We start from the raw sequence: 25,923 nt of genomic DNA, 5'->3' as shown, positions 1-25,923 counted from the left end.
TTCATAGACAATAAGCAGTGCAATTCTTGACATTCCTCTCAAGACAAATACAAATATAACATTTTATCCACTCCATCCTTGAGGAATATGGATAATTCACCAGTACGCTGACTGAACTATAGACTTCAATTTACACTGCTAGCTTTGAAGGTGGGTATGTTTTACTTCCAACATCCAAAAAGACACACACAAAAGGAATCATGGGAACTGAAAATATATGTAGTAGCCTTCTAGTACAGCTCAGGGTATTTCAGTGATGCTGACTTTAGAGATGATAGGCTTTGAAGACAGGAGGTCAATAGATTAATTAGTATCTACTTTATACTGGAAATGAATCATCATTTTTATGTCCATGGATATCAGGTGCATTCTTTTAAACTCTATTTCATTATCACAAACCAATCAATGTTCAGTCAGAAGCCTTGACATTTGGTTAATTTATATACAACTTTGCATATTAAGACCATAATAACTTCAGCACAAAAGCATGCATGTAATATATATTTTACTCATTTTGATGATCCTGCTAGTCAGTAGGATTGAGTTACAAATGTTACTGTATGCATGTCAGAATATCTTCTGCAAAAATCAGAGGCTACTTAAAACAAGCCAGTCTCAGTATCATATTGTTAGTTTTCCCTAGATGTCTGGCAGGTGTAGGCCATTATCCAGCAGAGATAGGTTCAGGGTTAATGTTATTATGTAACCCCCAAGCGCCCCAGGATATGCAGCATAGCCTTGTAAAGGGCACACATGTAGCTCTCTGGATGCTGTATATATATCATTGTAATCCATTGAGTATAATGGATCCACTTTGAAGGGCATAAGCTTTTCTACTGGAACTGAACATTAAAACATGTGCTCTCTCAAAACAGTAACTTGGTTCCAGGTGTTAATTTTAAACTTCAGTATAAAGATTTCCTCTCTTTTCCCTTTCTATTTGAGTTTACTTTGGGATTATCTAGGCATGCTCTCTACCACAGAAACAAGAACTACTACTCAAAAACCCATTAAATATTAAAAAGTAAGTTTAAAAATATTAATAACTCTTTACTAATATAGATTATGGCATTTAATTTCATTGGTTTAAAACCAGAGAAAGAAAAGAAGCACTGTGATTGATTACACATTCACATAAATGCATATATGTATGTTTTATATTGCCAACTCTGGAAAGTCAAGTACTCTAGCCACAAAACATGGTATAACAAACAGGTATAATATAGGAAGCAGGCTTTGAGCAGGGGGGTGGGAGGGTTCCATGGCTCCACCGAACTGCCTTAACCCCTTTCTGGAGGGATCACTTCTAGGGATGTCAGCATTGTTCAATTCGGTGTTCATTCATTCCTTGGTCTCTTTGCCAATGCTTCCAACAAAGGTTGCCATTCATACTGGTGGATTTTCTTACGTGTACACCTGACCAGTAGAAAATGAATGGAGACCACCAACTCAAAGGCCACTGATCAGCCAAAAGATGGTAATGATTTCCTGGGACTTTAGATATGCATTGGATTTGAATGACTGACCTAAAGCTGAAAGGCTCTGTACATCATTACTCTGAACCATTGCTGTTTATGAATATATACCATGGGCCTGATCCTTCACCACTGAAGTAATGGCAGTTCTGCCACTGACTTACTTCAATGTAAGCAGATCACAGCTTGTGAGATGCAAAGTGTTGAAGGCCCAATTCTGCTCCCATTGAATTCTGTGGCAATTCTTGACTTCAGTGGATACATGGTCAGGCCCCAAGTGTAATCACTGAGTTAAACACAGTTGTGATTATTTCTATCTAGCTTTCTTCCAAAAGTATCTATCATGCATGTAGGTATCTAAGCACTGAAAACAAGCATACAGTGTCCATAGCAGCTTTCTGCTCCTCAAGTATGGAGAGCAAGACCTGCATGTGCTAGGGGTTTTCATTTGTTTGTTAGTTTTTAACCTGGGGTGGTGTCCTGGGAAAAGGCTTTGTCAAACAAGAGTGCCATATACTTTGAACTGAAAACGAACAGATTTGGGATCAGCATGTGGAAACTCCACCTCTTGTTTGGCTATCAAAAATGTGGAGGAAAATGTATATAAAAAATATTCCTCCTTGCCCAGGGCCCATTATTATTAACTATTTGTATTAAAGTAGTGCAGAGAGGCCCTAGTGAGGGTCAAGGCACCAGTGTGTTTGGTGTGGCATAAACCTATAGGAAGATATGTTCCTTGCCCCAGAGAGCTTACTGTGCAGCCACACTGCTGCTGTTTCTCTGCAGGAAGCAGGCAGGATGCAGAGAGGCTGCACAGTCGGGAGCTCTCCGTTCCCTGAGCACCAGAGGGCAGGGTTCTGCCGTGGTTCTCTCTACAATGCTGTGGAGTGGGGTTTGTCAGCAGGCCAAGGGTCAGTAGATCCATGAATGATATGGCTTCCCTTCCAAAGCCCCATATAGAGGGAAGATAGGGAACTGCAGCTGCTCCTACTGCTCTGAGAGGTTGTATGAATTTTAAGGAGAGGTTTCCCGTCCTGTGCTTCCACATGTAGGGCACCTACATGAAGCTCATTTTCCTGGGCTTCACACCGGTGAGGTAATTTCACTCATAGTGAGCGTGCTAGGTGTGCAATTTCCAAACACTGGGAACCTCATTGTTTCCAAAACAGATTTCGTCAGGCACATCAAAGACATATTCCTCTCACTGACAATTAAGTCCATTACAAATCTGAATATCACAGGGTGGCTGGCCCTCTATGGGAAGATGGGTCCTTCACTTGTGATGGATGAGCTACGTCTCAGCTGAGTCTGATGAGCTAGGGACCAGGTGATTTTAAAAGATAGCAAGCAGCACAGTTGCAGTAGAGACCTGCAATGACCAGGAAAGCTCCTGCAGGAGAACTTGGGGCACAGGGGATGGAATGGGGAGGTGAGGTGGGGTGGGGTGCGGTGGAGAGAGGGGAAGGGGAAAGCACTACAAGAAGTAGAGTGGCTCTGTGGCAGGGTGACTCTCAGGCAAGTGGCTGGTAGAGAGACAATCTGAGGGGAACAGACTGATCCCTGCAGGAGATCCTGGGTTCCAAGAGAAGAGATGACTGATATGCTGAATTTGTCTTATTTAGAGGAAATAAAGCTAAGAGTCCAAACTAGACTCGTGGTAGGGTGTCACTCCTTCCTGGGATAGGGAAACAGGTCAGCAGCCTACACTGAGCATTTAAAAATAAGTCATTTTGACACCCTCCTCCACACCCCCAAAAATCAACAAAATCTCCCATCAGTGAAATGGACTGTTCACACTGAGAGTTCAAAAATGGCCAAACAGAACATTATCGTACTCAAGGGAAAAAAGTTTCCCTTTGGGCTCCAGAAATTTCAGCCCAATTTATTATGGTAACTTTTGTGACAAGCTCTAACTGCCTGAAAATAGAGGCTTATTATTAGGCTTGGGAAGATTAGATTTTTATTGGTAAATGTCAGTAAACATCACCATACACACACAAACTACTCATAATTTACCAATAGTCAAAGAAAGAAAAATGCTGCTTGAGAACTTATTAGAGTTTGATTTAAGGATATTTACACTGCATATTTTGACATGTGATGTTGACATGTTTTAATGGTTATAAACAGTAAATTATTCTCTGAGCCCTGTCCCTACCCCCCCGGCCCATAAAGTCCATCAACTGAAAATTTAAATAGATAAAAATAGGAAAAAAGCCTAAAAATAAACATTTTATCATTTCTATGGATAATATCAAAGAAAATAAAATTCTGCCATGCTTATTTATAATGAAAGAGTCTTTTCAGTCATGAGCCAGATCTACAGGTGGTGAAAGATGGTGTAGCTCTTCTGACTTCAGAGGAGCTATGCTGATTTACACCAGCTAAGAATCTGGCTCCATAACTATAGCATCTCCATTGTGACAGTATCCTACTTTCAAATCAAATAACCACTGTGAAATACCTGATTCACTTTGCACCCAACAGCTGTACTTATGGCCTGTGTTCCCAGCCATACACTCAAAACAAGGACAATAGGAAAGGCAGAAACAGCTGCAACCACTCAGAAGAAAAAAAAAAAAACTGTTAAAAAAAAGCTTGTTGTCAGACTCCCGCTTAGGAAGGAAGTCAAACCATTTTTCTTTGCCTTCTCATGCGTGGCAGCTGTCTTAGAAAAATTATTACTGTTCTGTTTTGTAACAGAAACTCCATAGTATTTAGTAAACTATGAACTCCAAACTACTCATGGCCCAACACAGGTTTAACACTTTTGATGCAATCAAAACATTATCAGTGCATCAATGGGCTGCGACTTCTCTGTTGGAGAACACAGAATTCCCATCCTCCCCAATTACTTGCTTTAAAAGAACTTGTGAATTTTCTGTATCTAGACCATACAGATCAATTTAATGAATCTTAGCTTGGCTGAGTAAAAATGCACAACTTTCTACATTTAATGCAGGAGAATGTGTCTCCTTTTCAACCAGTTCTCAATCCTCAAATAAAATCACAGAAGGTAAAGAATGAGATATCTTTTACTGACTCAATAAAATATGTAAGCTTTTGGGCCACATTCAAATGCATTTGTTAAACAAACAAAATACGACTACATTCTGATACCCTTTCTCTGGTTTAGTACTGTAGCACTTGACTTCAATGGAACCACTCACAAAGTAAGGTACTGTACCTTGTGAGTAAGGGTATCAGATTCTATCCCTAAATAAATACATGCAGCAACCACCACAGTAATTCGGGCCACAAAATCAGTGTGTTAGAGATTACATTTGTTTTGTAGTAGTGTTCTACTACAATTGTATGGAGAGCAGAGGGAAGGTTGATGGAGACAGAACTAGAGAATCAGAGAGAAGAGAGGTGGAGACACAGGGTACGTATGAAGGTGGGAGTGAGCAAGCAGAGGAAATAGTGAAGGGCTGAGAGAGAGAAAGGGAAAGAAAAAAAGAGAATAAGAATAACATGGTTGGTTACCAAGAGACTGATGGAAATGGTTTCAAATGCAGGTACCTAAAGTTAAGCACATCAAGGTTTGATCCAAACTCCCATTGACTTCTATGGTGCACGATCAGAGCCTCCATCCTTGTTAGTGCTGGCCAATGTTTGTCAAATTAGACAAAAATTTTCACTGACATTTCAAAAAGAAATAAAAGCTAAAAAAAAGTTGACAAAAATGTTCACTAATATTTCTCTTGGTTTTTGACCAGCTGCAATATTTAGGCACTCAGATAAACTGGTCCTGATTTTCTGAGGAGCTATGTAGCCACAATTCTTATTGATGTCAGTAGGAACTGTGGCTGCTGAGCAGATCTGAAAGTTAGGCCACCTAGTTAGGTACCTAAATATGAATTTAAGGCCTGGATCCACAAAGAGGCTCTGGTGTTGAAACACCTAACTTTTAGGCATGTAGAAAATTACAATGAAAAATAATGGGAACCACCAAAGCCTGAGTTAAGTGCCTTTATACAATGAATGGGGAGAAACAGGCACCTAAGAATGGGATGCATAAAAACCAGGTCAATAGGCAGGGCATCATTTAAGTTAGCCAGTGGGAGATACCAATGAGAGAGGTATGTCTTAAACCCGACCTCTCTCAGGAAATTAGGCACCTCAATCCATGCTGCAGGGAGGCACTCATCTCTCTTTGTGAGTCAAGATCGACTCTTGGAGTGAGGCTGCCTAGGCACCTCAGCCATTTCTTGTCAGAAACACTGGAGAAGGAGGTACTGGCGCTGCTTCCCTTATTGCCTGTTAGCCCAGCGGCGAGCAACACTCACCCAGAATCTGGGAGACTCAAGTTCAATTTCTCCCCCACTACCAGAGAGAAAGGGTTTGAACAGGGGTCTCCCTCCTCCCAAGAAAGTGCTCGGGCTATTCTGACACAGTGGGGGGTGCTCCCTCAATCTCTCTTGTTCAAGCTGTTCTGCTTTGGATAAGTAATTAAATAGCCATTGGAACAGCAGGATTGGAGCCTGCGTCTACCATGTGAGTGCTCTAACCGCTGGACTACAGAGTCATTCTCACTCTCTCCCCAGTCCAATAACTCTTTAATATTTATCCAAAGTAGAACAGTTTCTACCGGAGAGACTGAGGAAGACCACTTCCCCCCACATCAGAATACCCCATAGACTGGTGGTTAGGGCACTCACCAGAGAGATGAGAGATCCCTCTTCAGTTTGTTTCTCCCCAACATACGGAGGAGGGAACTGAACCTGGGATCTCCCACATCCCAGGTGAGGACTTTAACCACTGGGCTAAAAGTTATAAGGTGGACACCTCCTCATCTCTGGTCTTGAATGGGGCTCCATGCAGGCCTACTAGATAGGGCCCTGCAGGCTAGATAAGCAGGCAAATGCCTAGCTCCTGGTGGTTTGTGGATTGCACTGTGTTTTAGGAAGGAGACTGGTGTTGGGATGCCTAGTGTGAGGCAGCAGTGCACATACCCAGAGGCAGAAACTTAGGCACCGAGGAAACTCTACAGTGAAAATTTAGGCATGTAGCAAGTTTAAGCACGTATAGGATTAGGCAGCAGCCTAGTGGGGTTTAGGTGCCTAAGTCCCTTTATGGATTGGGGCCCAACATTAGGGATCTACATTTGAAATTTTTTGCTTTGACATTAATAGTTGTCTTGAAAATTTATTTGGTTGAAATAGTATATAGGCACATATTTTCAATGCATGGCCTGTGTTTGTGTGCACTCAAAGTGTAGAAATTTTAGACCTTGATCCTGCAGCTGACTGCCCATTAAAGTTAAAGTGGCTCTGCATGATCACAGTCAATTTGCAGGATCAGGGTCCTAATATGCAAAATCTATTAGCTTGACCACAAACAGATTTTGTGCATATAAATTCAATTATTTACATACACAAATGCTAATACACTAAATGAGTGCAAACGACTTGTGAGAGCAAATATGGATGTGTACAAAGACAGGGCAAGTTGAGGCCCATTGCAAATTTAGCCCATCAGGTAGGTATGGTAAATAAAATCACTATTATGAAATGTGGCTTTTCGCTATACAATTTGAATACAATATTTGGAAGGTTGAGTGGCACACTGAATTGTTTCATTTTGAGGTTATCCTGATTTTTAGCAATTACTTCCCAGCAACACTAAAATAAGTGGCCCATATGCTATGAATTTATTTCTATTCATTGCAGATACCAGACAGATTACTATAGAAACTCCATTGCATTTTGCCTTTAGTTGAAAATTTGCTAATCAACACATGTTTGGAAGTAATACCTAGACAACTATTAGTGGAGTTAAAAAAAAAGATATAATTTGCGTGTATTACATTCTGGAAAATACTGTAATTCCTGTATCCTGGAGACATGGTACCTTTTTTCAAGGCAAGAAATATTACATTTGGTTATACAGATGTGCTGTTACCAGTCATTAAAGGTTGTCTGAGTGTTCACTCTGCTGTTGGAGGTACTAGACCCTAAGGCTGTTCAGGATAAAGAAAGGCTTAGAGTGTTATTATAGTATGATCTTCCCGATAACTTCCCCCTGTAACTCAAGCCAATCTAATTCAATGATGTGAATATTTCTGTTAATGGCAATACGCAGCTCACACAATAGCCTTTCTTTTCATCTATGGCTGGCCCTAGAATGAGAAATGTAGACTGGAAGTATTTTAATTGTTATATTTTATTGTTCTGTGAGATGGACAAAATCCTGAATAAAAAGTCTGGTTCAAGACATGAATGCATAATAAAAATATAATAAATAAAAGTACTGCTTTGTATTTTCCTCCAGAGATCACCAAAGGCTTTACCCAAAGCCCATTGAAGTCCCACAATGAACCTTACAAAGAGGTTTCAGAGTAACAGCCGTGTTAGTCTGTATTCGTAAAAAGAAAAGGAGTACTTGTGGCACCTTAGAGACTAACCAGTTTATTTGAGCATGAGCTTTCGTGAGCTACAGCTCACTTCATCGGATGCATAGCATATCGTGGAAACTGCAGAAGACATTATATACACACAGAGACCATGAAACAAAACTTCCTCCCACCTCACTCCCCCGCTGGCAACAGCTTATCTAAAGTGATCATCAAGTAGAGCCATTTCCAGCACAAATCCAGGTTTTCTCACCCTTCCCCCCCCACCCCCCCACACACACATACAAACTCACTCTCCTGCTGGCAACAGCCCATCCCCCTTTGAAACCCCTCTTTATAATGCGCATGATAATCAAGGTGGGTCACCTCCAGCACTAATCCAGGTTTTCTCACCCCCCCCCCCACACCCCCCCCTTTTTTCCAAAAACCACACACACAAACTCATTCTCCTGCTGGCAACAGCTCATCTTACAATGTGCACAGCAATAATCCAAGTTTAACCAGAACGTCTTGGGGGGGGGTTTTGCAGGAAAAAAACAAGGGGAGACAGGCTACCTTGCATAATGACTTAGCCACTCCCAGTCTCTATTCAAGCCCAAATTAATAGTATCCAATTTGCAAATGAATTCCAATTCAGCAGTTTCTCGCTGGAGTCTGGATTTGAAGTTTTTTTGCTTTAAGATAGCGACCCTCATGTCTGTGATTGCGTGACCAGAGAGATTGAAGTGTTCTCCGACTGGTTTATGAATGTTATAATTCTTGACATCTGATTTGTGTCCATTTATTCTTTTACGTAGAGACTGTCCAGTTTGACCAATGTACATGGCAGAGGGGCATTGCTGGCACATGATGGCATATATCACATTGGTGGATGTGCAGGTGAACGAGCCTCTGATAGTGTGGCTGATGTTGTTAGGCCCTGTGATGGTGTCCCCTGAATAGATATGTGGGCACAGTTGGCAACGGGCTTTGTTGCAAGGATAGGTTCCTGGGCTAGTGGTTCTGTTGTGTGGTATGTGGTTGTTGGTGAGTATTCGCTTCAGGTTGGGGGGCTGTCTGTAGGCAAGGACTGGCCTTTCTCCCAAGATTTGTGAGAGTGTTGGGTCATCCTTCAGGATAGGTTGTAGATCCTTAATAATGCGTTGGAGGGATTTTAGTTGGGGGCCGTCACCTTCAGTTGGGGGGGAAAGGGTGAGAAAACCTGGATTTGTGCTGGAAATGGCTCTACTTGATGATCACTTTAGATAAGCTGTTGCCAGCGGTGGAGTGAGGTGGGAGGAAGTTTTGTTTCATGGTCTCTGTGTGTATATAATGTCTTCTGCAGTTTCCACGATATGCTATGCATCCGATGAAGTGAGCTGTAGCTCACGAAAGCTCATGCTCAAATAAACTGGTTAGTCTCTAAGGTGCCACAAGTACTCCTTTTCTTCTTACAAAGAGGGTAGTAAGCATTATTACCCATGCTTATAGATGGGAAAGTGAGGCAGAGAGGTTAAGTTACTTGCTCAGGATTACAGAGTGAGTCAGTGGTTACATTCAGGCCTAGAATTTGGGTCCCCTAGCTTGCAGGACTCTGCTCTAACCACTAGGCATCCCATATTGAAAGCAATCTCCATCCTTAAGGCAGTGAGTTCATCACGGGGACTTCTAGTAAACATTACAGCATAATCACTTCATATTTTGCTAAATTCACATTTGAGATTCACACTGATTTTTTCTAAGGTGTCCCATGTGTCCTTTCCAGTAGGGTGGTGGGATTCCTTCAGCCCCTGAGGGGACGGGACAGCAAGTATGACACGTACCTGGATGTCCTGTAACAATCTGTTAATAATGTATGTGGACTGGCTTTGGCATGGTTTTTTTCTGAACAAATATCTTTGATTAAAATGCTTCCCAATAGGGGGACCATCTGGGTGGGTCAGATGGGAAGGAGAAAATAGCTCAAGATCCATTTCTACTTCCTCTGATCAGCTTCCACTTAAGGATGGAAAGAGAAAATGCCAGAACTATTAGCTCTGATGACTCAGTTCAGTCCCCAGACAGCCTATGGAACTAATTTGACCAGGAGGTGCCAAAGTCCACCAAAAACTGATGAACCCTCCTGGAGCATAAAGAACACTGGCAGGGTTTAAAAGGACATTTTCTCCAGGTTGTAGGGGGCAGGGGGAACCTGACTGAGACACAGGCAACACGGGAATCTGTGGGGGGTGTCGCTAAGCCTGGCCTAGGTTGCATTATTCGTAGAGGCTCTCTCTTGCTTTAACCTCCTTTTTTCCTCTAACGTTTTGTTCTGACTGCTAAATAAGAATACTTTGTTTTAAGAAAGTTATCAGCATTATAATACTGATTACAGGTCCCAGAAGGGAGGAAACTCATGTGCCCAAAACGAAGTTAGTCCTGCAGAGTGTTAAGTGACTAATATAGGTGGAGCAGCCTGACCCTGGTCCCGGTCAAAGAGCGGGAGAATTGCGATATTCCACACAGAAAAAGGTAAGAGCAAGAGGCCTAAGATCCAAGAGGGTGCACTCAGTGAGACCAGAAAGGGGACAAGCTAACCTTACTACCATGGCTACAGGGCTAAAAATAAGAAAGTCATAGAACCCTTGAGTCTTGTGATGAACTCAAAGCTGACTTCCTTCAGAGATGCTGTATCGGGTATTCTGTCTTATGTTTCCTTACAGATGCTTCAATTTATTCAGCTCACCTGATTTTCCATTAATCTGTGACTATATTGTCCCCACTCTTTCCCCAACCCCATTTATCTACAATTGGCTTCTTATGGTTCTAATTCATCTTGCTTACTCTTTGCACTCACGTTAAAGTGTGCTAATGTCACAGTTATATTTACCTGCATGAAGCGGCCCTCAGACGTTCCCAGATTAGCAACAGTAAGATTCCCTTTGGTGAAGACAGATATTGAAGTTAGCAGGACACTGTTGAATCGCCCCATAAACAAGTCAACCCGTTGCAAAGGAGTTGTAACCTCTAGACGATATTCATCATCTTGTGCTCCACAGTACGACGCATTTCTTGAAAATGTCTGTCAGAAAATAAAGTCGATGTGAATAGTGTCTCTTCAGCAGGGCACAGGCAGGAAAAGCTCTTTGTCAGAAGAAAGTCATTTGGCAAGTGGACACAAATGCATTTGATCAGAAGTACTTAGAGGTTTCAAACTGTAATTGTTTCACCAGTTATCACGTTCCAGGGGGAAGATAATGATTTCTTAACATTATGGGAATATTTCCCATTTGTTTTAATATGTTTTGTCTGGATGCCCAGAAGATAATGATAGTTTTTCTATTCAACAAGTAGATATTATGTAAGCATTTACATTAAGATATAGTACAGTATACATAATATATTTTATAGTGCTTTTCATCTGAAGGTCTCAAAAATGCTTTAAACTTAGAGCTGCCCAAATATAGTATATTTTGCAAAAATATACAGAAAAAATTGGGAAGGAATGTTCACAGCATTTTGAAATTTTCAACCCCCCTCCCCCTGATTTTTCCTTCTCTCCCTCCCCATTTTTATCCTTCCCCCCTTTTCAGTGACAAAAAGTAAAAAAAAAAAAAAGGGGGGGGGGGAGGGGGGAGAAGGGCAAGAAAGGAAGTGAGGGAGATAAAATGGGTAAAATCTATGTCCTGATTCTGATTAAAAATAAAACCAGGTCAATATAATTACTTAGGCTGAGATTATTTTGATCATCTACTGCTCATATATTATTCTTTTCAATCTCTTTTTATATTTATCATGAACATTATTAGAATAGGTTTCAGAGTAGCAGCCGTGTTAGTCTGTATTCGCAAAAAGAAAAGGACTCCTTTTCTTTTTATTATTAGAATAGATGCTGCATTTGCAGAGCTTTTAAAAAATTCTCTTCTGATTATTAATGGAGAATACATGGATTTTTCTTTTCATTGGAAAAATTTCTTGAACAATATACTTCAGGTTAATCTTTAGAAAAGAAGATAACGACGCTGTACTGACAATTCAATAGTAATCTATTAACTGATAATTCCATTACTATTGATGCTTCATCTTCCATTTTGGTGAAATAATATAGATAATAAACAGGGATCCCTTAAAAGATCTATAGCCACTTTAAAATTGGAAATAGTCTAGCTATGTTTCTACTGGAACATGTTCTATGACTACATGTACAAAGAAAGCAAAATATCATGGATCTCTCTTTTGAAATCAGTATCGAGCTTGCGTTTTTTTCTTTCAATTTTTATTTATTGATTTTTTTAAAAAAGGAATTTTTGGTGGGGGATATTAAAGTTTGATCCATAATTCTTTGACTTCAATGGCGGTATTTCCATTTACTTCAGTGAAGTCTGGATCAGGCCCTTAAACAGCAAGCCAGAATAAGCTTTTACTACATAACTATTACATAGTTATTCTAATTCTCCTGCTGCAGATGATTTACCTTATATTACTTATGAACAGAATATTATCAAAGAGAAGGCAACCAAATACGGAAATAAATTAGTTCCTTGAGGCTTGTTAGTGCTGGATAAATGGCCAAAGACATTTAAGGCCCTTTTCCAACCTACCCAATGGTTTTATTAATTGTAGTGTTTATGAAGAGACCCCCATTGGCAGCACTAGAAAGTTAAGACTCTCTTAATCCTCGGAACAATTCTAGCATAAACTGTAGCAGTGCCAGCTTCCCCATGCTGCCCAATCAATGTGTTTTAACTGTGACCTGAAGAAACAATCACATATATGGATGATGGAAGGTAGTTCATGCATGTAGAACTGTATTCATCTCTACGGCAATACTGCCAAGAAGGGGTTCCAAATTAGGCCTGGTGTAGGGAATGGGGCATGGGTGGTCATGCCTAATGTTTAGCATCAGCAGCCTGGAACTCCCAGAGCTAGGGTCAGAGCCAGACCCCAAGCCAAAGGTAAGAGCCAGAGTCAGGTGCCAAACTGAAGGTCAGAGCCGGAGTCAAAGCCAGGCGCCAAGCCAGGGGTTGAAGCCGGAGTTAGCATCAGGGGTAAGGTATAGGAGCAGGGACCTGGAGTGAGGCAGGAAATCAAGAACTGGGAAAGACAGGGGTCTGGAATAAGGAGGAACCAAGAACAGTCTGGGAGGCAGGGCTCAGGAGTCAGGGTAGGGCTCAGGACTCAAGTAGGCAGGCTCGATAGCAGCCACTAGCCAAGGACTCCTTTAGTTGCGCAGGCAATTTCTTGTGCCTCTTTCTGACCTAAGTAGAGCTTCCCCGCCAATCAATGGGGCTGGACGTCTTCCCCAGTCAGGAGCTTTGTGGGCCGGGCCCTTTGCAAGTTAGAGCTTCGCTGGCCCCTTTCTCCAGTCATTCAAGTGACCATGGTCTGAGCACTGGCTGGGGACATGTGGGCCCAGGTTCAAGGCTGTTGATTTCTCCCACCTGGTCCAGCACTGATTTTTCAGTGGGACTATTTTTATGTTTGAAGTGCTTTGCTGGATTGGTTTTGGTGCTGACAGTTACTGTGATGTGGACACCTGCCCATAAGAACTGTTTTGGACAATGAGCTCATTTCATATAGGCCACCAAATAATCATCAGAGGGTAATGACTTTAGGTAATTACCACTATGCTCACTTCCTCTAAAACTCATGTTTGATTCATACTTAACAAATTTAGCCCCTCTTCTCTTCTGTCCTCAAAAGCAGGGTTATTTTGCAGTTCTAGTCTGGCCAGTCTAGAAGTGTCTTCAAAACATCTGCACAGAGATGCAATGAGCACAAATAGTTCCACCAGAGCAGGATATACAACTCAACTGTACCCCCTCTGAACATGTATCCATCTCAGCCTCTGTTCCCTTGCTATAATCCCTCCCCATATTGAGAGAGGAACTTTGGACTCCTCTACATCTGTGCTGCTGACCTCCTTTGAAGATTTCCCGTCTGAGGCACAAAATGTACATCAAAACCTCATCTTCTGCAATTTGAACACCCTGCCAGTCCTCAGTAAACATTTTCCAATCCCTTATTAAGAACAAGTGGCCTATATTTTCCCTCCTGCTCCTAACAGATGACACCTTCCTGTATCCTCCTAAAGACAGATATGACTAAACTGACCCTCCTCCCAGATGTCCAAGGACATGTTGAACACAAGGCCTTTCCACAAATCCTGGCTCTGCATGGGATAAACACAAAGCTGCTCTTTGAATGGAGCAGAGAGGCAAAAAGGTCACCCCAAAAACTAGAGCAAGAAGTCGGATGGAAAGTTTTAAATGGTCTCACCCATTTCTCTTAGCTTTTTCTAGGCAACCTAAAGTAAATCACTGTTTGAGCTAACACAAAATACTACTGGGAAAAGGATGTGCTGTTGTTTTAACCCTTTGACCCTGTGAAGCCTGAGTCTCTTCCTGACACAAATACTCTGCCAAGTATTCTGTGGTAATATGGAAAATAACTGATCTCTGGGTTACACATTTACAATATTATGCCAAATCCTAGTGACAAATCATACAAACATTGAAATAACCAGGGACCTTGCTGGTATGAGTTTGAGTTTAGTTACATTGTTTTTTATGCATGACTAGGAGTGCAAGTGGTGTATATGACTCAGAAAGAAAAATGTTAATGTGATAGAGGTGTGCCATTGGAATGTGATGAGGTGTAGTAGGCAAGTGTTGAATTCTGCCCATATCCAGTATGGACATGAGATAATAATCCTATTTGCTCAAAGGGGAGATTGTAACTACTTGGAATTTGCCCTGGATCCAGTCTGCAAAATACATGTTACCAGTTGGTCAAAAAAGTCTCTGAACTAGGCTAACAAGAATTGTCACTGCCTAAAGATTAACTGATGCTTGTACATTCAATTTAGCTGACATAAACTTAAAATGTCTTGACATAAAGTTGCACATTTGAAACCAAATGTCCAAAATGTGATGGCCTCAAAATATTTGCCACCGTCTCTCCTCCAACTACTCCAAAAGTGACTTTTTACAAAGCTACCCAATTAGACAAGTATCATAATTCAAAATATCCAATATAAACCAGACTGAGAGAAATACAGGCTTTATCTAAGGATTTTTACGATGTCTCTGCAATAGCTAATCCCCAGTGGTCTGTACTGGGACCAGTCCTATTCAACATATTCATAAATGATCTGGAAAATGCGGTAAACAGTGAGGGGCAAAATTTGCAAATGATACAAAACTACTCAAGATAGTTAAGTCCGAGGCAGACTGTGAAGAGCTACAAAAGGATCTCGCAACACTGCGTGACAGTAACAAAATGGCAGATGAAATTCAATGTTGATAAATGCAAAGTAATGCACATTCGAAAACATAATCCCAACTATATACATATAAAATGATGGGGTCTAAATTAGCTGTTACCACTCAAGAAAGAGATCTTGGAGTCATTGTGGATAGTTCTCTGAAAACATCCACTCAATGTGCAGTTGCAGTCAAAAAAGCAAACAGAATATTGGATATCATTAAGAAAGGGATACATAATAAGACAGAAAATATCATATTGCCTCTATATAAATCCATGGTACGCCCACATCTTGAATACGGCGTGCAGATGTGGTCGCCCCATCCCAGAAAAGATATATTGGAATTGGAAAAGGTTCCGAAAAGGGCAACAAAAATGATTAGGGGTATGGAACAGCTGCCATATGAGCTGAGATGTGTAAGACTGGGACTTTTCATCTTGGAAAAGAGACGACTAAGGGGGGATATGATTGAGATCTATAAAATCATGACTGATGTGAAGAAAGTAAATAAGGAAGTGTTATTTACTCCTCCTCATTACACAAGAACTAGGGGTCACCAAATGAAATTAATAGGCAGCAGATTTAAAACAAACAAAAGGAAGTATTTTTTCACACAATGCACAATCAAACTGTGGAACTTCTTGCCAGAGGATGTTGTGAAAGCCAAGACTAAAACAGGGTTCAAAAAAGAACTAGATAAATTAATGGAGGATAGGTCCATCAATGGCTATTAGCCAGGATGGGCAGGGATGGTGTCCCTAGCCTCTGTTTGCCAGAAGCTGGGAATGGGCAACAGGGGATGGACACCTGATGATTACCTGTTCTGTTCATTCCCTCTGGGACACCTGGCATTGGCCACTGTTGGAAGACAAGATACTGGGCTAGATGGACCTTTGGTCTGACCCAGTATGGCCGTTCTTATGTTCTTATTATGTTCTAATCTGCAAACATTAATGGTCTCTTCAGGTCTCTGCCTCTGCAGTCCAAAATCCTGCTCCCAAATTAAGTGAGTTCCTCAATCAGAAAAAAGATGTAATATTTAATATCTTCAATGAACTAGAAATGAATTATTAATCATGGCAGAAGCTTTCATGATTCAAGTGAACGGTGAATGTGTAAAAAAAGCACACTTACTTTTCAATACAAAAGTAAAATAATAAATGTGCAGATAGCAGTACTTAGAGGTTTGGGGAATCTGAAACTAACTTGATAGAGAGAAATGGATTAACATTTTTGAAAAGAGGCAAAAAACATAATTAGAACATGGCAGATATGAAGACTTTATATTTCTATGTATTTAACTAAAATTAGTTAAAATTATGAAGTCAAGCAGTTACGTGGCATCTTTGTGCAGTCTGCAGTATGCAGTCTGAGGTCAGCTTCATCAAACACAAATGGTAGTGTAATCTTTAAAGATCTAAAAATAATTAAACATTTGCTTAATTCTTTTTAAGACCCCAGTGCAGGAAAACAGATTCTGTATGTTCCATTTAATTATGTTCCACTGAATGGTCCAATTAAGCACATGCTCAAATGCTTTCTTGACTAGGGATGGACTTAAACATGTGCTCTTCAGGCAGGGACTGCCTTTTGGTTCTCTGTTTGTACAGCCCCTAGCACAATGGGATTCTGGTCTATGACTGAGCCTCCTAGGCACTACAGCAGTGGTTCTCAACCTATTTGCCATTGTGGGTTGTCTATTTATAACATGGGCCACATCCACACAATAGATATACTACCTTTATGGCACTGAGGATGTCACATGGGCTGCAGCTGTGTGCTGATTGGGCTGCAAGTGGTCACAGGCCACAGATTGAGAACCACTCTGCACTACAATAATACAAATAAATAAATAAATGTGCTTAAGCACTTTGCTGAATCAAAGCCTATATTTTTAGCAAAGAAAAGGCAAGGAAACGTTTGCAATATATATCACCACACCTACTGTCCCACAATAACATCTCCACGATCAGGCACTCCCATCCACATAGAGAGTGGGCAGGACTACCAGCATTTAGTGGGTCTGGAGATTTGTCAAAGATGGCATAAATATTCAAAAAATAAGTTTGGTGTAAAGTGCACAGAATAGATAGTCTTAGATATTGGACTGATTTCCTAGCCTATTTGGAAGGGAGAAGGCCAAGGTCTCTGTAGAGACAGCTCTTCAAAATAATGTTTTGTCTCTATGGTTCCAAGGGTCAAGGAATTAGGATTAGCGATAAATAGTATTGTCACCCATAGAACACAATTTTCAAGCGTGTCTGCCCTCATGAAATATGGTTAAGAAAAAGTAGGAAGCTTAGATGTATCAACACAGTCTCAAGAGAAAGAGCAAATAAGGGGAAAATGGGGCAACCCTGGTGGTTCCCCTCTCTAAACAGTCTTGTATATTTTTAATAAAACACAAATACTTTTCTCCCCTATAGTGACTTCCATCTGAGATTTCAAGACAGTATACAAACAATGAATTAGTTTAGTTTCATGACCCTCCAGTGAGTTAGATGAGTACTATTACCCTCCCTGTTTCACAATGAAACAGAGACACAAAGGATGAAAACCTGACCATGTGGACTTCAGAGAGGCCAGGATTTCACCCACAGAGCTAACATCACTTGCCCAATGTCACACTGGAAGTCTGTTGGAAGGCTGGGAACAGAACCCATATCTCCAGTTTCCCGGTCCTGTGCAGAACCCAAAACCCATTACAAAAGTGCCCAAAAGAACTGGACTTTCAGTCACTGCTTGCTTTGGAAAGAATTATTCCTGAGGTTTCACATAACTCATAAATCTCCGCTTCTGTCACATACCAAGCTGTTTAATTCTGGGCTCTAGTAGAGACAACTACATGGTTCTTGCAGTTATAACTCTGCAACCAAAAGAGAAGAGGGGGAAAAACAACAATGTCAAACTTTCCTGTTTCTGACACAATTACAAACCCTATTTGCTTCATCCTTCTCTGGCCTATTTCCTTAACAAAGGACAAGTTGAAGAATCTCCTTTTTCATTTCCCAAGTGCTGTCACGGCACAGCTGGACAAAATGAATAAAATACAAGGAAAAAGGTAAAGCAGACATGTAAATAGATTTCCCCTTTCGTCCCTCAAAGGCAGAAGGGTGAATTTTTTCTGCATGATTAAGTAGTACAGAATGTTTGTGAAACTGGACAAAATGTTATTTAAAATCTTGAAGATTTCCTACCTCTGCGGGTATATAAACTGGCACTCACGGTCTGAATTCCTTTCAAGTTACTCACATGACTAATTCACATGATTTGCCTTGGAAGAAAGCAGATTAGAAGAAAACTCTATAGAACAAACATCTACAGTACAATAGACCAAACTTCAAGAAATAAGTACAGTAAATAAATGAGATATGCAAATTCTGCAGGAACAGAGGCAACTGCAAGGTCCTCTTCTAGAATGTATGCAAATCCTCTCCCAGGGCCACATTTAGATCCAGCACCCAGTCCAAGGAGTTGGGTGAAGCACTTGTGAAATGCACTAGGGAATGAGACAACAGATTTTCCTACCTGTGCCATAGAAGAGTTGCAAAGCCCAACTGCTGATGTAACCTCTGGGGGGAACCTATGCTGACAGGAGGATCCATGAAACACTGGGTTCCCTGATCCTAACCCTGAGGCTACCTCCCTCCATATCAGCCATGGAAAGGACTCATGCTGAGCCATCATTTATGTCATGCCCGGGGCACATGCCCTGTGCAGACCCTCCCACTCATCCAATACTGTAATCAGTCTGGTTCTGCTCCTTAGTAAAACATTGCACAACTTATGCATGTTCCCAGAACAGGCTGGTGTGTTCCCAAGAAAAGCTGCAGCATGTAAATAAGCAGGAAATGCCATACAAACAATATTTGGGTTTTGTTTTTCACTGATCCACAGAGTAAATGCTCATGAAAAGAACAATGTAACTTGTTGGTACCTAAGTTATTGCTGGTGCTAACTTCATGTCCATATCCTCCCATCTGGCTTTCTCAACAAAATATTATGAATAAAGGCACTGATTCACCCCCATTGGTACATTGCACCCTCCTTGCACTGATGAGCTGCTGAGGGAGGTTAAATATCAAGGAGGGCAGGCACTATCCTCCCTGGGTATCCTGGCTTAATAGGGCAGGTTTAATTTGCAGCAGAGACTTCATAGAAGCCTGTCCAGTATAGGCTGTCTGCGGGACTCAGTGAATTAGTACATGACCTAATAATGCTGCCCGGTTTTGGGATAGCACTGGACCACTGCTCATTCCCATTGTAAAGTAGGAGTTGTGGTGTCTTGTGCCATGTAATACCCACCCTCAGCCAGGCAGACTTTTTACCACCAGGCATTTACAGCCAGGGGTGCTGGAACAATTTGTATAGTGGGGGTGCTGCGAGCCATTGAACGAAACGGTAAACCCTGTATACGATGAAAACCACTTCAAGCCAGGGGGTGCTGTCCCATCCCCAGAACCGCTAGTTCCAGCACCTATGCTTAAGGCTCCAATCCAGGACCTGATTGTTCTGCATGTGTCCCCATCATAGGTGAATTCCACCCAGGAAGAATTTATTGGCTGTCTGCTGGGATTAGAGAAATGTCCATTTTCAAAACGGCAATCAAACCACATGGAATATTTTTCTTTGGCTTCAACAAAGCAGCATCGGGACCCACACTTCTTTATCAGGGCTTTGGGTTTTGGAGGCCTGGGTCAAAATTTGAAACGGAGGTTCCCCCCCATCCAAAAAAATTACCATGGAGGTGAAAGAGCTTAAGAAGAGGGGAAAAAAGTGAAGTCAAAGAGGGCCCAAGCTTGTGGAGTTGCTGCCCTCCTTGCGGGGATGGGTGGGGCTCCACCCTGCATGTGGCCAGGAGCACGCTTGTCCCTGAGCTCTGACCCCACTGCTGGTGGGATTGGTATCCCCCAACCTGCTCCTGCCTCTGGGCTCCTGGCCTGGTGTGTATCCTCAGGCCTGGTACAATGATGCCAGTGGTGGCTATGATGGGATCTGAGCTCCACTAGGGCAGGCGAGTCACTCCATGCAATATTGAAGGCAGACACCAATTCTGAGTGGCACTGTGACCCGGTGTGCCAGGCTGGAATCCCACTCACTCTAATTTGGCCCCTCTGTAACGCTGGGGACTCTCTCAAATGGGGGGCCTGAGCAAACTCACCCTTTTGCCTCCTACACCCAGCCCTGCTCCTTGTGACAAATGAAGTGGTGAAACAGAGGAAAAATATGCAGAATGGGACAGATTTTGTTCTCATACACCTGGGCAAATCCACTGGGCTAAATTCATCCCTGGTATAAGCAGATCCATCTTCCACTATCTTTCGACAAGTCAAATCTGAGTTTCTATGAACCAATGAAAGGCACATATATGCCTGAGGAACTATGGAGTTGATCCAGCACTCATTTAAGTCAATGGAAAGAATCCTACAGATTTCAATGTATTGGATTGGACCCTCTGTCCTTTTCAAACATCAAGTTTCTAACAAACTTCAGCTAAAACATTAGCGCTTTTCTTTAAAACATAAAAAAAGGTGCAATTTTTTTAAAGCAGAAAATTGTTCCCACCTCCCACTCCTTTTGTGCTTGAAAATGACTCAAATGTTTTTGATGAAACTTTCAGGGGAAAACTACACTCCCTTTCTGAGAGCAAGCATCACATATTTTGGCTGCAAAGATAAAGCTCTGAGAAAGTTATAAACAACTGAAAATAATCCTTTAGAAAAGAAATGTTTAGGCAACCTTAGCTATAGGTGATGCTACATGTGTTGCCTATAATCACAACTATGCACGCAAAAAGTCACATGGAAATAGCACCTTGTAGCAAAACAAAAAACAGACAAACAAAAAGCTTGGAAGGAAATATTACATTTAACACACACTTTACACTTTAAAGACCTGATCCCAAATCCACTGAAATCAACAGAGAGATTATTTAAATTGATCAGACCCCAAATAAATGGTAGTTCTGTGAAAAAAGTCACCGGTGTACATTTCTCATAGCAATATCATCATTCCAATCAACTCTTAATACTTGTTACTTTGGTCTATTTCACTGCTGAATAACAGAAAAAAAGAGGTGAGACTGATTATTTTACTTAACATAACGAGGTAGAAAAGATGTACATGTTAGTGTAATTAGTTAATACAAATTAAAAACATTGCACATTCTATTGTGAAGATCATTCAAAGAATTATTTGTTTTTGTCATTGACCACCATTGCATTAGTTCTTGTAATCTAGTTAGTGCATTAGCACTAAGTAAATACTATTGATTCAGTCAGATATAATGGACCTATGCAATCTTTGAATTTCGTCCATTTCCTTTATACTAATTTTATGACGTTTCACTCAGTACACAGATTATCATTCTGGAGGTGGTGGTTCATTATTCATTTTTATGAATTAAAAATAAGACACAGAGGATGTTGGTAAAATATCCCAGAGTCACTGAGCTAAATACAGACTTGGTGTCAGCAAGTGCATCTCCCATGGAAGTCCCTAGGACACATTCATTTGTGACTTATGGCTTGTCTGTGAAAGTTATTCCAGAAAAAGGTAGGGTATGAATTTACAATGGAATAGTTATTGTGGAATAATTCCATGTTTAGAGAAGCCCTTAAACAGTGGTGTAAGACAGTGCTACTCAAAGTGGTGGTCCGTGGACCGGTGGTGGTCCGCGAGCCATTGGCTGCCAGTCTGCGCGCACATTGGAAAAAAAAACTGCCGGTCCCCCACATCAGATAGCTTGAGCAGCACTGGTATAAGAGACGAGGGATGAAAGTAGGTCAGAAAATGGGTATGAGTTTCAGGGTAAAGTAGTATAATTTATACCTATTTCCATTCAGTAAGTGTGCAAAAGCAGAATAACATACACACAGAGGAGGCAGAGCACATCCTTCTGTTGGGTGCTTTTTTTTTTTTGGCTGCAATCTCTTCTTCTGCTCCCTCAGTACTTTTCTTGCTACACCCATTAATTCTGCTCACCTGCTGCAAGCCAAATTGCACAGCTTGCATTGCTTTGCCACCTGAATTTGTCTTCTACTAAACCATTTATGTCACTGCTTAAGCCACCAATAAATTTGGCCCATTGTTTGCAGTAATGGTATTCTTTATAAAATACAGGATCTGATTCTGATTTCTCTGAATCAGGTGTAAATCAGGAGTCATGGAGTTACAATGATGTCAGACCTGTGTGAGAGCAGAATCTGTCCCAAAGCATACGTTACACAATTGCTTACTTCTGTGACAAGCCAATGCATTTACTGTGAAGGTGCTGAAGGCAGACCTGGACTAAGGAACTGAGGTTCCTTCGAAGTCTCCTGATGCTGAAGCCCAATTTCCTATTGCTGCTCTAGGGCTGGCAGTTGTGAAAGTGCCAAGGGGTCACCAACTCAGATAAAACTACAAATCAGATTGGACTGGACTGACTGGAAGCGATGCTGAGGATAGCTGAAGCAGGATAGGTACTGAGGGAGTTGAAGTGCCATACATATGTGTTTGCATGATTTAGACTTTCAGTTCAGACGTGACAAAAAGGGGGAACTAGGAGTGGAGGGACATGGGTTATAATACCAACTACCAGAAGGGTGAGATTCTGGAATAGCCTCCCGTTGGGAGCTGTAGGGGCAAACAACAGTTAGTTTTAAGAGAGAGCTGGACAATCATGCGTGCAGTTGTATGACGGGGTTGTTTGTGATGGGAGTGGGCTGGGCTCACTTCCATAAATTATGTTCCTAAAAGCTCATGCTTCAGGGTCTCTGCTGGTCACCTGGGGCCAGGAAGGGATTTTCCCCTCCTCCAGTGTATTCTGGGTGGGTTTTTTTTAAATCACCTTCCTCTATAGTATCAGAAGAGACAGTGTCTATGGCTGGAGACAGTGGATGGGGAGAGCCAGGGCTCTGAGGTGAAAGTGAGCTTTGTCTCTCTCAGGTGGCTAGTTCTTACTCACATGTTCAGGGTCTAACTGATCACCGTATGTGGGGTTGGGAAAGCATTTTCTCCTAGGTCAGATTGGCAGTGACTTTTGGGGGTGAGGTTCATCTTCACCTGCCAGGATTATCTGTATATATTTCACTTAATCATTCCCCTGCCAATGCAGGGTCATTGGGTATTGGTGCACCTTGATCCCTCACATTCTCTTCCTGTGGCATATAATAGTCTAGTCTCCCAGGGGCTGTAATATTTGGGTCTAATTTTGGTTGTTGGGTTTAACATGCGGGTTCTGGGTGGTTTCGGTGATGTATAGGAGGTCAGACTAAATGACCTGGTGGTCTCTTCTGGCCTTAAACTTTATGACTATACTCAATGTGGTTATGCAGTAAGGCAAATGTGTACATTTGGATGATGCAGTGTGTTATTATGTTTGTTCATTTTGTTTCACATAGGTGACATAGCAAAAGCGGGTTTTTAGGAGTGATGTGACTGAGGAGAAGGAGGTGACGTTAGAAACAGACCTAGGGAGAGTGTCCCAGGCATACGGGATGGGATGGAAGGAGGGTCAGAGGCAGGAGTGGGACAATGGATGGCATCATTTGTGGAATGGAGGGGATAGAGGAGGAACTTTGAAGGAGGCCAGGTTGCAGACTAGCTGGGGCTTCAGCCTGATATGAAAAAAACCTGTTATTTTGTTATGTAATTAATGTTCACGTGCTTTAAGAGACATTTAAAGGCATTTTAAAAATCTGAGACATAAAAAAAAAATACCATTTTTCAGTCCACTGGTCAACATCTAGAAACTGTTCATTGAGCTACTAGAAGTTTGGGCTGTGCATTTTCAGAGTATGCAGTACACTCTCTTGCCATATTAGTGACCAATGGGCAGCTTTCTCTTCAATCAAAGGATTTGATTTAAAAGTCTGGAGGTGAGCATTATTAGTTGGCTTTACTGAAAAAGCAGCGCCTTTGCCAGAAGATGACAGGAGAACAAATGTCAGTTTCACAGAACAACCCGACTTTCAGAAAGAAAATTATTAAAAACAAAAAAAAAAATCCTCATCACGCTGAACAACAGAGTAGGAGATACACAGAGACCAGTCCCCAGCAGGGAGCTCAGGAGGAGGGAAATTCAGCAAGGTTCTCTTTGCAGAGCTTTCTCCCCATCAGGGTAGCAAGTGGCAGCCCCAAACTCCATGGAGCCCAGGGATCAGCAGGAGGACATTTCTGCACCACATCTGGGTCTCCAAAAGTCACCTCCTACTTCCTGGCAGTGTGATTCCAATGGAATGATAGGGCTTCTATACCTGGTTCCTTCCCTGGATCTCCCTTTTAATGGAGAATGATCATACAGAGATAATACACCTTTACACTGTATTATCTTTCTGCCGTGAGCTAAGCATGTTTTCCTAGAGGACAATGTACATTTCCCACTGCCCCGTCACATCCTGTTTACGCATCCAACAGATGACCTACCGAGAACCCTCTACAGATGCTGTAAAGGCGAGAGGGGATGCTGCAGCATACGCCAGTACCCTCTATGCATAGATTTAGTGGGTACAATCAGGCCCTTAACTTTTACAGCTTTTTAATTTGGATTACTGTGGTATACCAACCTTAAGGAAGGTTACATGCCTACAGTTCTTTTTAGCATCACGAGCGAGGATCTCAGATGATATTTTTATGTTTTTTAATATATAGCATTTCCAAAAGCATCAACTAATGAAAAAATTAGGATTCTAGTGCCTGATTCTTAGGAGAAATATTTCAGCCCATATTGTTCTCTACTTGTAATAGAAAATCCATTTCCTTTACTGTGCGAGATTGTTTAAATGAGCCCCTCCAAGCCTTTATAATCACAGAGATGTGGGGCTATTTTTAATTCTGCCAAAAATTTGTAATCTAAATGGTGTGGGAGATTACAGGGCCTCTAAAGAGTTATTTGTCTCTGTTTATTTTATTAAATATTACTAGACATACCCTGAGGATGACAGATCAATAAGGGTCTTTGTGGTTTCCTGATGGAAGGTCGCAATTATTTTCTTCCATTATAATATAAACATAACCCAATTTAACTCATCTATCATCTTTGCAACAGTAATAAAGAAACATCACTGCATATTTATTTTACTGTCTTTTTCATTTCACCTTCCTTCAAAATTATTTTTATCTGTTTGTGCTCTTCCTTTGATAGGAGTGGTGACCAGTTTGTCTGGCCACATCCCAGGATATTTGGTGACAAAAAACAGCCTATGGTTTCTCTGTTTGGTTGCAAAGTGCTTTGCCATGCTTTGGATCAAAGACACTGTATGGAGTAACTTTTGGATGTGAAAACTCACAGGAAAAACAAAACAAAAGGAATCCCTGTGCCACAGGAAATCTAGAGCGAATTCTGCTTGCAGTTCCACAGGCACGGCTCCATGGGAATTGGATCCACGTAACTGAGAGCCAAATTGGCTCACAATTGTTTACCACATAAAAAAAATCAATGTGGAAAAACTCTAAATAAAAAAATTCTAAGCTTATTGCTCAGTAAAAATATTACAATGTAGAACACATCTGTACCTGTTGAGCCCAAAACCTGCTCATCTCACCCACCTAAGGAGTCCCACTGAAGTCAAAACTTAGATGGGCACCTTGAGACTATGTGCATAAGTGAGGAAAGGCAAGTAGGATTTGGCTCTTGATCTGAATCTTCATCTATTTTAGTAGCTGAACATGACTAATTTTGAACCAGTGACTAAGGCTCAATCCACTAAAACCGACACCCAGTTTCCACAGCGGGTGTGGGTGAGGAGATGCCAGAGCAATGATTCGAAAACCTCCAGGAGAGATTTTCAACCACTTCACAGCACTCTTCTTGCCCTGGCTTAGGCACTAGAAAACCTTTAGTTTTACTCCACTTTTTTATTTCTGATTCAAAACTGATTCTGATT

At 41.4% G+C, this 25,923-nt stretch overlaps 1 protein-coding gene across 3 annotated transcripts in view; it reads right to left on the bottom strand.

The window, feature by feature from the left end:
• The window catches only part of MET (MET proto-oncogene, receptor tyrosine kinase), a 116,710-nt gene that overhangs the window by 56,523 nt on the left and 34,264 nt on the right, over positions 1 to 25,923 (bottom strand). For all 3 annotated transcript variants that reach the window (XM_037888911.2, XM_043549869.1, XM_037888910.2), the window contains exon 3: positions 10,679 to 10,870. In XM_037888911.2, the coding sequence (XP_037744839.2) occupies positions 10,679 to 10,870 (192 nt within the window). The remainder of the gene's footprint in view (positions 1 to 10,678; positions 10,871 to 25,923) is intronic.

This window comes from Chelonia mydas, chromosome 1 (assembly GCF_015237465.2).
Source record: "Chelonia mydas isolate rCheMyd1 chromosome 1, rCheMyd1.pri.v2, whole genome shotgun sequence".
Taxonomy (NCBI): domain Eukaryota; kingdom Metazoa; phylum Chordata; order Testudines; family Cheloniidae; genus Chelonia; species Chelonia mydas.
The sequence above is the reverse complement of the archived record's forward strand: the minus strand, read 5'-3'. Positions and strand labels throughout refer to the sequence as shown.